The sequence below is a fragment of the Lepisma saccharinum genome, chromosome 1 (genome assembly GCF_977018435.1).
Source record: "Lepisma saccharinum chromosome 1, izLepSacc3.1, whole genome shotgun sequence".
Classification (NCBI taxonomy): Eukaryota; Metazoa; Arthropoda; class Insecta; order Zygentoma; family Lepismatidae; genus Lepisma; species Lepisma saccharinum.
In genome coordinates, this window is record NC_139229.1 from 164,067,384 (window position 1) to 164,080,598 (window position 13,215).

Consider the following 13,215-nt stretch of genomic DNA (forward strand, 5'->3'; position numbering starts at 1 on the left):
CATCTTAATAACTTTTCCTCCATACTGAACGTTGATGTAGATAATAATTTTCTGGTTTAATGTTTAAAAAAAACATCCACCTAGACAAAGTTAAGGTTCAGGTCCCTTATCAGTTTTTGTTTAAAAGTTATGTCCGTTCAAAATCTTGGTTGTGTGACTTTTTGGACACCCTGTATGTGCAATGGGATTTAGAATATCATAGTAGTTTCTCAAACTGATAGGAATTTTCGAAGACTTTGCTGCCACAAGTCAAAGCTCATGCGCAGCCTTAAGTATGAGAGGTACAGCTTCATTCAAGAAGCATGAGGAGCTGCTTAATAGGGATATATATGTGACCTGGAGCTAGAATTGCACATGGGTGCTTAGAAGTTGAACAGAATGCAACTGCTTACATCTGCACCATGAGAAAAATCCATAATCTAAATTCACTCCCCCAATGGCTGTCCAGGTTTGGATCCAGATCTGGGCATAGCCAAAAGTGGCAGAAATGTGAAGTGAAATAAGCCAATACAATCAATCCTAATGGCTACATGCATTTTGACATTGTGATACTAAATGTAATCACTGTTTAGTGTACTGCATTTGGTTTAATTGAAGTACGGGAGGCTGTCAGTAAATGATTACAATAAAGGAAACTACACTGTACACTGCATTCTTCAAAAGATTAAATGATTAATGCTAAGTATTCTATCCAAATAAATAGTTAATTTCAAAATACAAATATTTTTATTCATAAAATTGTAATACACAACAATGAATAACACTGTAGTGTGTTAACAGTATTAAACCGAACGTCTAAAAATGCCATAGATTCTCATTCTCGCGGTCTGTCTTTACTGGCTGCAATCACTGAAGATCTGCATTGCATAAAGAGCAGTGGAGAAGGGCCATGAAGTGCTTACTATTTTTTTTTATATAGTATTGTTTTGGAATTTATAAATTAACAGTCTTAGTAAAGTAGAAACAATTATTGTTCAACATGTATCAGTGTTACACAAAAGCTTAAGGAGATGTATGAACCAGATATTTGTAACAAGACACATTGATCAAAAGTCTGTCTGGTGCAACTGCAATGTTGTAACGATATAAAACATCAGTTTGGTGTTCAAATTTTGGATATATGTTCAACTATATGTTAACAGAAATGTGAACTGATTCTTATTGTAGTTAATTGAAAATAATGCATGTTTATGTTGTAAAGAAAAACATTTCAACTTTTTAAAACATGAACAGAAATGGCACATATACCTTGTAGGTCATAAATTTACAGTTTTGTGTTCAGTACGATTGAAGTATATCTAAATTGTTAATGTTAAACTCTTATGCCAGTTTTCTTTTTACCATTACATAACAATAAAACTTCAAGCATTATATTCTGGCAAAACTTAACTTCCATAAGCATCTGCTGTATACATATGAATTATAACTGATTGATGATATTTGTTTCTCTGCGAAATGTTTATGTAACATTACTCTCATCTATTATTTGTGTATACATCTAGCTCTCTGCTTTGTATTTTCTATTAATAACATATTTTCTCTTTTGTTACTGTACAGTTACTCTAATTACTATACACAAAATTTTAGTTATTTTTTCTGACATGCCATTAATGTATGTACAGTGAATTTATTATTGTCTTAATTATCGGTTGAGCATATCAGAACAGATTCTACAAGTTAAAAAGTGTTCAAAAATTAGTTGTTTCTCCTCTAGCCTGACTATCTAGTAACATCGATGCTTCCCTTAGCATCTTGGCACATGTTCGGACCAAAAATAACAACTGGTATTCTTCAAACACCGTAAGTTCTGTGTGGAATAGTCCCTGGGTTTTTATTAGATTGTTGAGCACTGTTGCCCTTTCAAGGTCGAGCCATCTCTGTAGGGCTTGCTCGCGTTCCTTAGGTCCGCTTTTTGTTTCAAAAATTATATCACTTGGTCCCCACAGCATGTATTCCAGTATTGACTTGACCTGTGAGAGAGACACTGCTTTTTCCTGCAGCAAGATTTGAGCCATTATCGAGAAGGCCTCGTAAGAAGGCACAGTGTTCGGAAGCTTAACGTCACTGCTTGTCCGCGATTTGATCAACGAACTGTCCAGTTTAAACAGATCAAACATGGCGATCAAGGCACACTGACACAAGGACACTTTGTTCTCGTTGCTGTTCTCGGAATCTTCCTCCAACTGGTTGAAAGTGATCGAGGCATCGTACAGAATATGTAGCCTGTGGTTGGGATCCTTTTCCTCTCGGCACAAAACAAAATTCGACAGTGAAACTGGAGCATCTTCAATGCCCTGAGCCTGCAGGTACTTCAAACCATTGATGAGCTGGAGGAGTATGAAGCAGACATCCCTAGAAAGTTCATCATTTACTTTCGCTAGTGCCAGCAGGTCAGCATAAGATTGGATAGTGTCTACCTGCATCTTACTGTGAACTCCAACTGAAGCTGAAATAGAAAACAAAATATCACTTAACTGACAGGTATGTGAATAGCAATCTAGTCAGGCAGTTCCCAATTAGAGGTTTTCATTAAGGTGAATGACACAGCACATTTAAAGTAAATAAAAAAGGTAGGCAATTAGGGATGGCACAAATTAATTGGCCCTCTATTAGTATTGTGGAATACAACTGTAGAACCCAAATTCTAAAATTTCCTGCTTTTTATATTGTACCTTTCTGATCCCAATAAAATTTTACTGGATTATACATTTTCCTGCATTAAAAGTCTTTCAAACACAGTCCCTCCGAGAATGTAGAAATTGAGATTCCACTCAACAAACACATCAGCTTAGAAAAATTGCTGATGATTTTTACCATTGCAAAGTCCATCTTTTGAATTATTTTTAATTAATATGAAAGTGTAATTCACATGCCCTGGTTTCTAAAGTAAATGATTGATGCAGTCTCTTTATGATTGGTAGAATGTATGTTAATGTCAATAAACTTTATTTATTTCAGCTTTTAATTGGTACATATCAGAAAATGTCATATCGATTGCTCTCTACTTAAAACTAATATGGCTTAGAATTATATGCTTTCAATCCTATTTCAATCAATTCAAAAATTCAAGCTGAAACATCATCAAATGACAAAAAGGTTGGAAATATGTCTTATAATTATGTGTGTATTAAACTTAAAATCCAATAACTTTCAGGTGCGACATAATGTCATAATCAGACATATGGTACAATTTTTTATTGTGTTATTCATGATATTTTGATGGAATTAAACGAGGATGTGCTGACTTTTCCAATACTGTGCAGTCATCAGTAAACTGTCATTGTTAGAATTGATTGAAAAATGTGCTGAAATTTCTACAGTTTACATCCTGGTGGTCTGTTTCTTCGTATTTTAGTAGTAGATTTTCTTTATCAGCTTATCTCTAATGATACACCGATATGAAATTATTGTATCTTTTTTGGAAGACCCACAATTATACATTCAACTTCATTAAATTAGTGTGTGTAGCCTTTATGGATTTTTGTCTTAGAACAGTATGTTTACAAATATTATAAAAAATATTTTGTAGTCACGATTCCCACTCATCTTGACAAAACAAATTCCATGACTTTTTCAGATGTTCCAGGTTTATTGGGAACCCTGATACTTGAAAAAACAGAATTTATAAAATAACATTGTAATACCTTGCAGCTGTTCTTCGGTGTCCACAGCTGTTTTAGCCAAGTACTTTGAAGGGATTAGATCACTGAATTCTGTAACTGCGAGCAATGAGAAGGAATTCCTGGCAGGCATGCTACTTTGGGAACCTTCTAAACTGACACTTAGAGTCACTTGATGTATGCCCCACATTGCTGGATAGAAAACCTTGCGGCCCACAGTGGTAGAGGTCTCCTCATTAACACTGAAATCGGACCAGCAAAGATTTGAGGCTGTTTTCAAGCCCCTTAGTGCTGCAGGAACTGGGAATGTTTGATAAACCTGAAACGGAAAGAGAATTACTTATAGTGGATGTTTTCATAATTAAAAAAAAGACAAACAAAAGAATTTAAACCCTTAGTACTCTTTCTCTCAAGGCAGTATAACAGATGATCAATCACTTGCCATCCCTGTTGTATTCACCTGATGAACATTGTGTGAAAACTAAATATGTTAGAAATACCAATAAATTAGGTTTGAAATACTTTATTATTTATCATAAAATTCTTTGTGCTTGACATTTTCATGCACTACATACACATGCATCTTCCTGCATATGTAGTGCATTCAAACATTAAGCATCAAAAGAAGTTTAGTCACTAAATATACAGTTCAGCTCTTATTAATATTATTATTTCTATTTCGGAGGTCATTGGCATTCATGCAAGACAACTGCAGCGGGGCAACAGTCGGTCAATAGCAAAACATGTGTGGTGAGGCACAGTTTTTTGTTCTTGTACCCTATTTTTATTGAATAATGTGAATAGTTTTAGGAACTGGGTAGTAACAAATTGGCTCCAAATATCTGTCAATATTGTGACATATTATGTATAACAGTGAGGCAGCAAAGAACCGAGTCTGTGTTGCTATTGTGATTCAATCGATTGACACTTTTGTTTCATATTGAAACATCAAAAATGCTGCTATAGCTCACAAAACACTAGAGTCTCTATGAATGGTACTAACCTGTTCAAGCACTTGTGCTAAAGCCTCATGGTTTGCTACAATGACAGCACCATAGTTGTCTTCGAGATTCTTATGCACTATACTGCGACCTTTCTTTAATCTCAGACGGCTTATTCTCCCGGAGTGACTGCTTCCATCAATGTCCTCATCACCACCCTAGAAATAATACAATGAATTAGCATTTCCGTTTATAACATTAATTTCTTCATATTTTTATATTGTATGTAAATTAAAACCACAAAAATAGCTTTAATGAAATTTACACCACATGCCACATTTTTGCTCTTATTTTTAAAGATTACCCATTTTCTGTCCAAAAATGAAACCAGCAGCCTCATTTTCAATTACTAGACACAACACATCATTGAATGTTTTTATCTTCTTAAATGACCATTATGGTGATGCAAGAAATGTAATTCACTCTGTAAGCTTACGGTTCTTTTTTTCCATGTGCCATCAATTATGCTACGCCACCACGACAGGTGGCGAAATCAATCGCAAACAAAAACTGCCTGGGAAAATTAACTGTAGGCTTATTAGAGTCAATTACTTCTCTCGTGTATCCGCCAAACGCATATCTTTAGAAATAGAATACTATAATGTACAGTTAAAGGGGGAAATTATTAAAACTTACATCTTCACTTCCCATGAAACTGTATGGTGTATAAACTTCAGAATCAACCTCACTGGCACAATATGGCAAAGATGCTGACCGTACGAATCCTCTGTATTTTGCAAATTCTGATATTGAACTTTCAAGACCAGAGTCCGAAGCTCTGTGGGCAAGGCCTGAAGAATTGGATGAGAACGTGCAGTTTTTGGTGAATCTAATCTTCTCTGCCTGCTTTCCTGGTGCCACTCCTGCTTCACTAGGTGGAGACTCACACTCAGGGGTACATGTCCTGTGCCTTGCAACACTCTCGTACATGTTATCATCAGTCTGCAAAAGATATTGAAAAATCATGGAAAAATTCCGAAAAAATAATTTTAACGAAAATTATTTTGGCACTACTCTCTACTTTTATCAAAGAGCTGAATCTTTGCCAGTATTAAGCAATTTGTGCATAGGAGTTTGTAGTGATTCATCTGTTATTTAAAGAACCTGTGAACCACTAAGTTAATAGTTACAAATCTTTAGAATGAAAATTATTTCAGTCCTTGGATGTGTTTATTAGTATTAACCAAATATATGTTTACAATTTTTGCGAGTGGATATAACTTTGGAAAAATGTTGGTATGGTATTATAGACTAACTTGCTTTTTTATTTTTATGCAAGAATTGAAACTACGTGCTATTCTAGATTAAATTGTGCTAAAATAGAAGATGGAGATAAATATTATAAAGTATGTTATAATAAACTATGTTCACACTTCAATAAATTGTTAATTTTAAGACACGGTCCTGCACCATCTTGATATTCTCAATGTGAATATATAGATTAGTTAGGCATTTTTTTATGGTTTCATTAAAAAAAATAGTGCTTCAAAGATGTGTGTTATGCACAATTAGAGCCTTTGAGATTTTTTCTTTCATTTCATTAGAGTAATCTGCCCAGCAGATCAAGATACTTACAGCACTTCCAAAAGCAAACTCCACAGATTCATATCCACTGTCATCAGGCAAACTTCCAGGTACAGCCCTAAGAGCTGACCTTTTTGGTCCCTCCTGGTGTGGTTCTCGTAAACTTGATGACCGCTGTGGCTTGCTTGGTGTCAAACCAGAACGTACCTCACCTGCAATAGGACCTTGAGGTGACAATAAGAGAAATTCTGCTCAGTTGCTACACAAAAGAACATTTTTCAAATGTGAAGAAGATATTTTTTGTAGCTTATAATGACATACAATTTCCTTGTCAAACGGGTGCAAACAATTAATGACAAGTTATGGTCCTCCCTGATGGAGGCACATTGTACAGTGCTTACGCTGTAGATCCAGTTATCATATCAGCATAAATATGACTCAAAAACAGACTTTCTGATATTGGCAAGCTATGATTATTTTGAATATTTATTGCGGGTAATACATTCAGTTATCTAAAGTTAATGGATCGTGGCATTCACACATATCCATGTAGAGGTTGGGGCAGAAACAATTAGATGATTTCAATTTGGCACCATACCGACATCTTTTGTAGGTGGCATGGTAAGACACACATCCCTGAGTAGAGCAAAACATGACTCTGCTACTGTAATGCAGCATGTTTTTCGACGACATTGGAAGGAAGGGAGACCAGGAGGCCTACTGCTGCCAATGGATACAGTGGTCCTGAATTGTGTAACCCAATTCAATATTGTTTGGCGTGTTGAAACCTTTCCATTCCTTCTGATATCAAAATGTTGTCAAAAAACACGCTGCGTTACATTAGCAGAGTCATTGTTTCATTATAATGTTTCCTACGAAGATGTCGGTATGGCGCCAAATTTAAATTCTCTAATTGTTTCTGCCCCACCCTGATAGGGATGTGTTTGGACATAATCAATTAAGTTGAAATAACTGTTATAAGAAAGTAGAAGTATATATGGTAAACAGAACCTGCTACTATTAGTATTGTTAAATTTAGTTTTAAAATTAGATAATGCAATCTTACATTATTTTTTTAAAAATTACTTTACCAAAATTGTAATCACCAATGCTTAAAATTATAATACACGTGCATACATGCAGTGGTTTATCCACATCTAAATTTTCTTCAATATTTTCCCTCCTATAGAATCTAAGTTATGGTGGTTTTGGGACAAGACAGCTTAATCTTCCTTCCAAATTCAAAGCTACATGTACACATAAACAGACTACAAAATGCTAACTAATGAAAGAAATCACGTCCTTTTTTCCAGCTTAGTAAAATCATGAAGCTCCACTTACCGAGATTAGCATATACGCTATCGATCGATTGCGAGGGTTGCCTCATGTCATTGTTCCATGCAGCCTGCTTCTGTTGACGGAGTAATTCAGCTGATTTTGGAGGAGGTGGTCGAGCTGGCTTTGTTATTCCTTCTCCGCCTTTCCCAGATCCATCAAGAGATTGGTTGCGAGGGGGTGGTGGTGGCTTGGGTCGATCTGAATGAAGTATAAATTTAGTAGTCATATTCAATTTTGCCAACTGCTTAAAGTTTCTAAATTCCACAGTTTCAAGGCATAATATAACATTTGTGTGTTTAATGTTACAAATGAAAGTTACAGTAGAGGTGGTAATATTCAATTGTAAAGATGTTATGCTTACAACATTGAACAATTCATGGGTCACGCGAGAAAAATTAAGTCGATGGTCCCGCCTGGCATCACAGACCGGGTTTTTAAAATTTGCTAAATTAATGGTCTAAAATGCCAAATCCTCAATTATTACGATTGATTTTTTTTTCAACAATTGAGATTCTATAAAACTATAAAGAATGAAATTCTATAAAATTATAAAAAGGCACTCTTTGTTAGTCGGTCACTGAACGGCACACAGGATTTTCAGTAAAAACTAGGTACACCTATAGTCATGCATGGACTCTGACAGCAAGGGGCTTCAACGAACCCTCCCTGGTGGCTCGAAGATCTGAAAACAAAATCATGGTGTAAAAGAGGAAGTTTTGAAACTCGGCTAGACAGAGTGAAGGTGTTGACAAAACAATCATTGATAAACAACGTTTGAAACCCCACACCTGGAATTAGAGACCATGCGTGACCAAAGCACGGTTAAGTATGCACAATGTAAAATACAAGTTTCACTGAAATTCTTATTCTAGTATTTTTATCTAGTTGCCCAAGTACAGGCATGAAGCTTGAAGGGCTGAACTACTGCTACTGTCTTTTCCTGGCTTCAGGTCAGTTAACGTCTTATACAATTGTTATAATGAGTACAGAAATTCTTGCAAATTGACCAAGTTATGACATTAATCTTTTAGATGGTAGATCATACATACATTTCAGCAATATTTGTTATTACCCACCAAATTTTCAACCCATTTATGGGATATTTGTCTTAACTTGATGTTGAGGCAAGTATATTTTTTATATAATATCAAATTGGATACAAAATATCTTTGGAACTAACATGCTGAATTAATATTAATAGCGAGGAAATTCAGTGACTTGACAGACAAACCATAAAATCATAAATTATGTGGCCCATAAAATAATTAATGCAACTTACTTGATGCCCCATTGCACTGCGATTGTGTGCCAGACACATCAGTCTGCTGAGAAACTTCATCATTCTGTTGAGAGTAAAGAAAATAGTTACATTTATAATCATTTATAAAAATAGAACATCATTCTTATTTTAAATGCAATCACTTAATACTTGGCAGTTTTAATTGGGAAAAATAATTTATTGTTACAACTGGTTAATTTAATTATGTTAAATGGAGTAATTCCTATATCTGTTTTGTAGTCTTGTTTACTATATTTTCCAGAAAACTACATACAGGGTGTTTCCAGGCTGATGATACAAACTTTCAGGGATGATGGCACATGTATCAATTTGATATAAGGAACCCTGGTCCGGAAACGACTTAGTCGAAAGTTATGAGAGAATCGGTGTAAAACATGTATTACTTGTATTACCTGCACAAGTTTCACAAGCTGCTACATTCACAACAGTTGTTCAAAGTGGCGTCCCCCAGCTTCGCTGCAGGCATGACATCATCGTACAAAGTTCTGGCGTACCTGTTGGAACAACCCCGGGGTTGGACAATGTCACAGGGAGAGAGAATTCTTGCCAGGAGAAACTTGTGCAGGTAATAAAAGTATTACATCTTCATACACCGATTTTCGCTTATAACTTTCGACTAAGTTGTTTCCAGACCAGGGTTCCTTATCTCAAATTGATACATGTGCTCTTCTCCATCATCCCTGAAAGTTTGTATCATCAGCCTGGAAACACCCTGCATAGGTATGTTTCACCTTCATCACAAACCGTTGCATTGTGGCTTTGAGCAGCCATGATTGAGGCTAGTTCTTGTAAGCATACGGAATTGAAGCAGGTGGGCAGGAAATGCTAACACAGACATTCATGATTTAAAACAAACATGCAGTTGGTGCAGATGTAATGAACAACGCATAGTGCAAATAAATAAAATTGGTCTCAAACATGGCGGCTGTATGCATCCTGATGTCACATGAAACCCACCTATACCAGATACATAATCCTCATCCATGGAGTATTGCTTGTCAAAAAATAATTAATCATGAACACACAAATAAAGTTAAGAAAGGGGTATTTCACTATAAAAGTAAATTTCTTCATTGGGTTTGGGAACAATTCTGACAACACTTGCAAAGCTCCCCTTTCAAAATAGAGTTACATTTATATGCGTTAGACCATTAATGGAACAATATAAAAGTTACTTTATGAGTATCTAAAGAATGGTTCAGATTTCCAAATTTATTTAAAAAATCAAATGGAAGGAAAAGAATTAACAGTGATTGGTCAATATATTTTGTAAATAGATGGGTGAAAGTAGAAATCATTTTCATGGGTTTAACAAACCAGGGCTGATTTTGCTGCAACCATCCAATGCACGGAGAAGAATATAAAATTTTGAGAAAAACGCTGCAGGAATTTACATGTAATTTATTGGAACATGCTTGTCTTGAAAAGTAGAATGATAGTGAACGATCTTCAGGGCAGCAGCCAAGCCCCCCCCCCCCCCTCCTTGAAAAGTTCAAGTAATTTGAATGGTGAAATTCTAGCGATTTTATATTCGGAATTAAATCGTTTATAGGGTGTATGTTACAACAATTAGTTGTCGTGTCCAACAAATTAACAAAAATAAACGTTTTCACCACAGACAGAATCATGTTGACTGCCTAACTAGGGGTGTGTGGGACAGAACATTTTTGGTCAGGACGAGATTGGCCGACGTTCGGGACTGAAAAACTTCGCCATTTCCGAGAAAAAATTGCATCAGGAAATTTTCGGGGTGAGTAATTTTCCAAATTTCGCATTCCGGAAATGATCTCTGTTCGATATCTGTGTATCGGTGCATATCAGATTAAGTGCAGGGTGGCTACTCGCCGGGAATTCCTTGAATTCCACGTGAATTATTGGCTCCGGGAATTATACGTGAATTCTGCTTGATTTTTCCTCCGTAGACGTGATAAATTGCTATTTTTATTATTCCAAATCCCATTGAATTTATAGCCTACATATTTATAAATCCCCTGAAGCATGTTTTTCACAGTACAGGTTTTATTTTTATCGAAAAAGGAAAAGAAACCTCGCGTGAAAAATAAAACACAATTCCCTCAGTCCCTTTTAATTTTTTAGTGTCCTTTGCAGAACACACTACTATCTGACAGACAGACGGACGATTATTGCAAGATATCCTGAAGTCGAATAAGCAAATTTGAGTTTGAAATTCTTGTACAATTAACAATTTTTATTGATTAGTAGCTATATCCTGTAACATCTGTGACTTGTGTTTGAAGATGTATTTCGAGTTTGAATATGTGAAATAGCAAATGTAAACTCCTCACCTTAAATTAAATATTTTAAATATATATACCGTTTAATTGAGTTGACTTAGAATTTTGTGATTCATTGGAATCACACGGACCCTTTGTATTGTTAATATATTTGTGTGTTTATTCTAGTTTTTTGGACTTTTAACCACTGTTATTTTTTAAAGAAAAAGAGAGTGGTTAAAAGTCCAAAAAACTAGAATGAATAATCACCACTGATTAGCTACAAAGAAGAATTTGTGTGTTTGTTTCGGCGGTGAGAGTCGTAATACGTTGAAAAAAGAAAACCTCTGCTTGTATCCTTGAATTTTTGGAACGTTCGCCTTGAAAACCGGGAATTATACTTGAATTTTATCATGATTCTAGAGTGGCACCCTGAAGTGCTATCTGTTCGATACCTGTGCATCGTGAAAAGTGCAAAACGACATCAACAAAGTGATACATGTTTACAGAAAAAAATCAAGGGGAATCCAGTTTCTATTTAAATCGTAGATTCAAGTGTGAACTTGTCAACAACGTCAAATTATTTTCAATTCATTTTTAATTCTTATGATTTGTTAAATAATAGACCATATTGATTTGATATAATAATAATAACAAAAAGGTAAAATATAAATTTCTATAACTGAAGGGCAAGCTGTAAAATCTCACTCCCCCCCCCTCCCCCATATCCCCACGAGAAAAATCCTGCGGACGTCGGCAGCAGCTGCTTCACAGGCGGTGCTGTGCATTCGTCTTCCAGCAGAAATTGTTTAGTACGATTCCGCTTCCGCATTCAATTTGCATCAACGAAAGAGTGCATATTTCCAGTTTCTGCCATCTGTCCTATTCAATACTGTTGGGGAGAAAAATAACCTTCTTTTTGCGCAACATTGCAAGGAATTCAGACTAACATCACACGAAAATTCCCAATTACGAAAAGGTGCATACCTTAATCGCAACCAAATGATAAATTTATGCGAGTACTTGCCACACTGTCGCGAGTCGTCTGTTTAATAATGGTGGGAGTCGATAAACGTGTGTTTTTGATTGTTTTGGTGTTATTTTATGTAGTTACTTGCGTTGCCTTAGTGGTGTGTGAAACTTATTTGTAAGCAACAAGGATAGGGAAGTAAATAATTAAATTCTAACGTTCCTTAAATGGTTGGCAAGAATTTTGTTCTTCACAATTTGCAACACATAATCTTCATAAAAAAATTTTAAAAAAAACCTTGCGAAATCGAGGGAGGTGATGTGATGTGATGTGACGTGACGTGACGTGACTACGGACCCTTGGCGTATTTTAAGACCTGGCTGCGTACAGATATGGCAAACAAGAATATGAGATTCATGGCTTAGCAAAAGTAGTTGGTTTGTTTTCCTATTCCAGGATCGGAATGGTTTTCATTTGATTTGATTTGATTTGACTTGCTTTATTTTACTTAGCCTTTTGTGCCACTTTTGACTAATTTGCGAAGATGGAGATGAGTGATGATGTGACGAAATGGATGAATAAACACTCACAAACATCCATGCCGAGGCCAGGATTCGAACCTGGGACCCCTGGCGTCGTAGCGCGTTGTGCTAACTACTCCGCCACTGGGGCCGGCGGAATGGTTTTCATGTAGGTACTGCTTCTTCGCTATCTTCAGAAATACACGACGTAAAGCAGCCCATCAACAATACAGGAACATAGGAGGGGAAACATTGAAAAACTTTCCATTGGATTTGTTACAAACCTGCACAGTAGTGTGTATTGACTGAGAGGTCAAGACAAGTACATGGTTTATGCCTACTGAAAGAGGAGAAAGGAATTACTTTTCACAGGTAAGCTGCAATGTTTATATTTATCTTAATTACAAGTGTGTTCGTGCATGTCATTTTAAAGCTCGACTCTATCGTTCCTGTTTGGCAACAAGTTGCAGATTACGCCTACCTTCGATTTATCAGTATCAATGATCGTCACGCAGGGAGTAGGCCTACTAGGCGGGCAGTATTACTTGCCGCTACGTAACATAGGTCAAGAAATGAACGAAAACTGAAAATTTCACCCTTCGTCTTCCTAACATCTCTCATCATTCGAAACTCGGTAAAATTGTTTGTACGCTTCAAATATTTCTGAAAAATTGCTTCAAAACACTGATTCTTGAACAAAAAAAGTG

At 35.9% G+C, this 13,215-nt stretch overlaps 1 protein-coding gene across 3 annotated transcripts in view; it reads right to left on the bottom strand.

Annotated features, from left to right (window-relative positions):
- Positions 1-561: 561 nt before the first annotated feature.
- Positions 562-13,215, bottom strand: part of LOC146003604 (uncharacterized) — a 92,077-nt gene continuing 79,423 nt past the window's right edge. For 2 of the 3 annotated variants that reach the window (XM_083141926.1, XM_083141920.1), the window contains 7 exons: positions 8,763-8,826; positions 7,487-7,681; positions 6,197-6,369; positions 5,258-5,563; positions 4,624-4,779; positions 3,645-3,939; positions 564-2,446 (listed from right to left, as the gene is read on the bottom strand). In XM_083141926.1, the coding sequence (XP_082998052.1) occupies positions 1,689-2,446; positions 3,645-3,939; positions 4,624-4,779; positions 5,258-5,563; positions 6,197-6,369; positions 7,487-7,681; positions 8,763-8,826 (1,947 nt within the window). In that variant the 3' untranslated portion in view covers positions 564-1,688. Of the gene's footprint in view, positions 2,447-3,644; positions 3,940-4,623; positions 4,780-5,257; positions 5,564-6,196; positions 6,370-7,486; positions 7,682-8,762; positions 8,827-13,215 lie in introns of all 3 variants that reach the window. The other variant, XM_083141934.1, reaches the window with a different exon arrangement.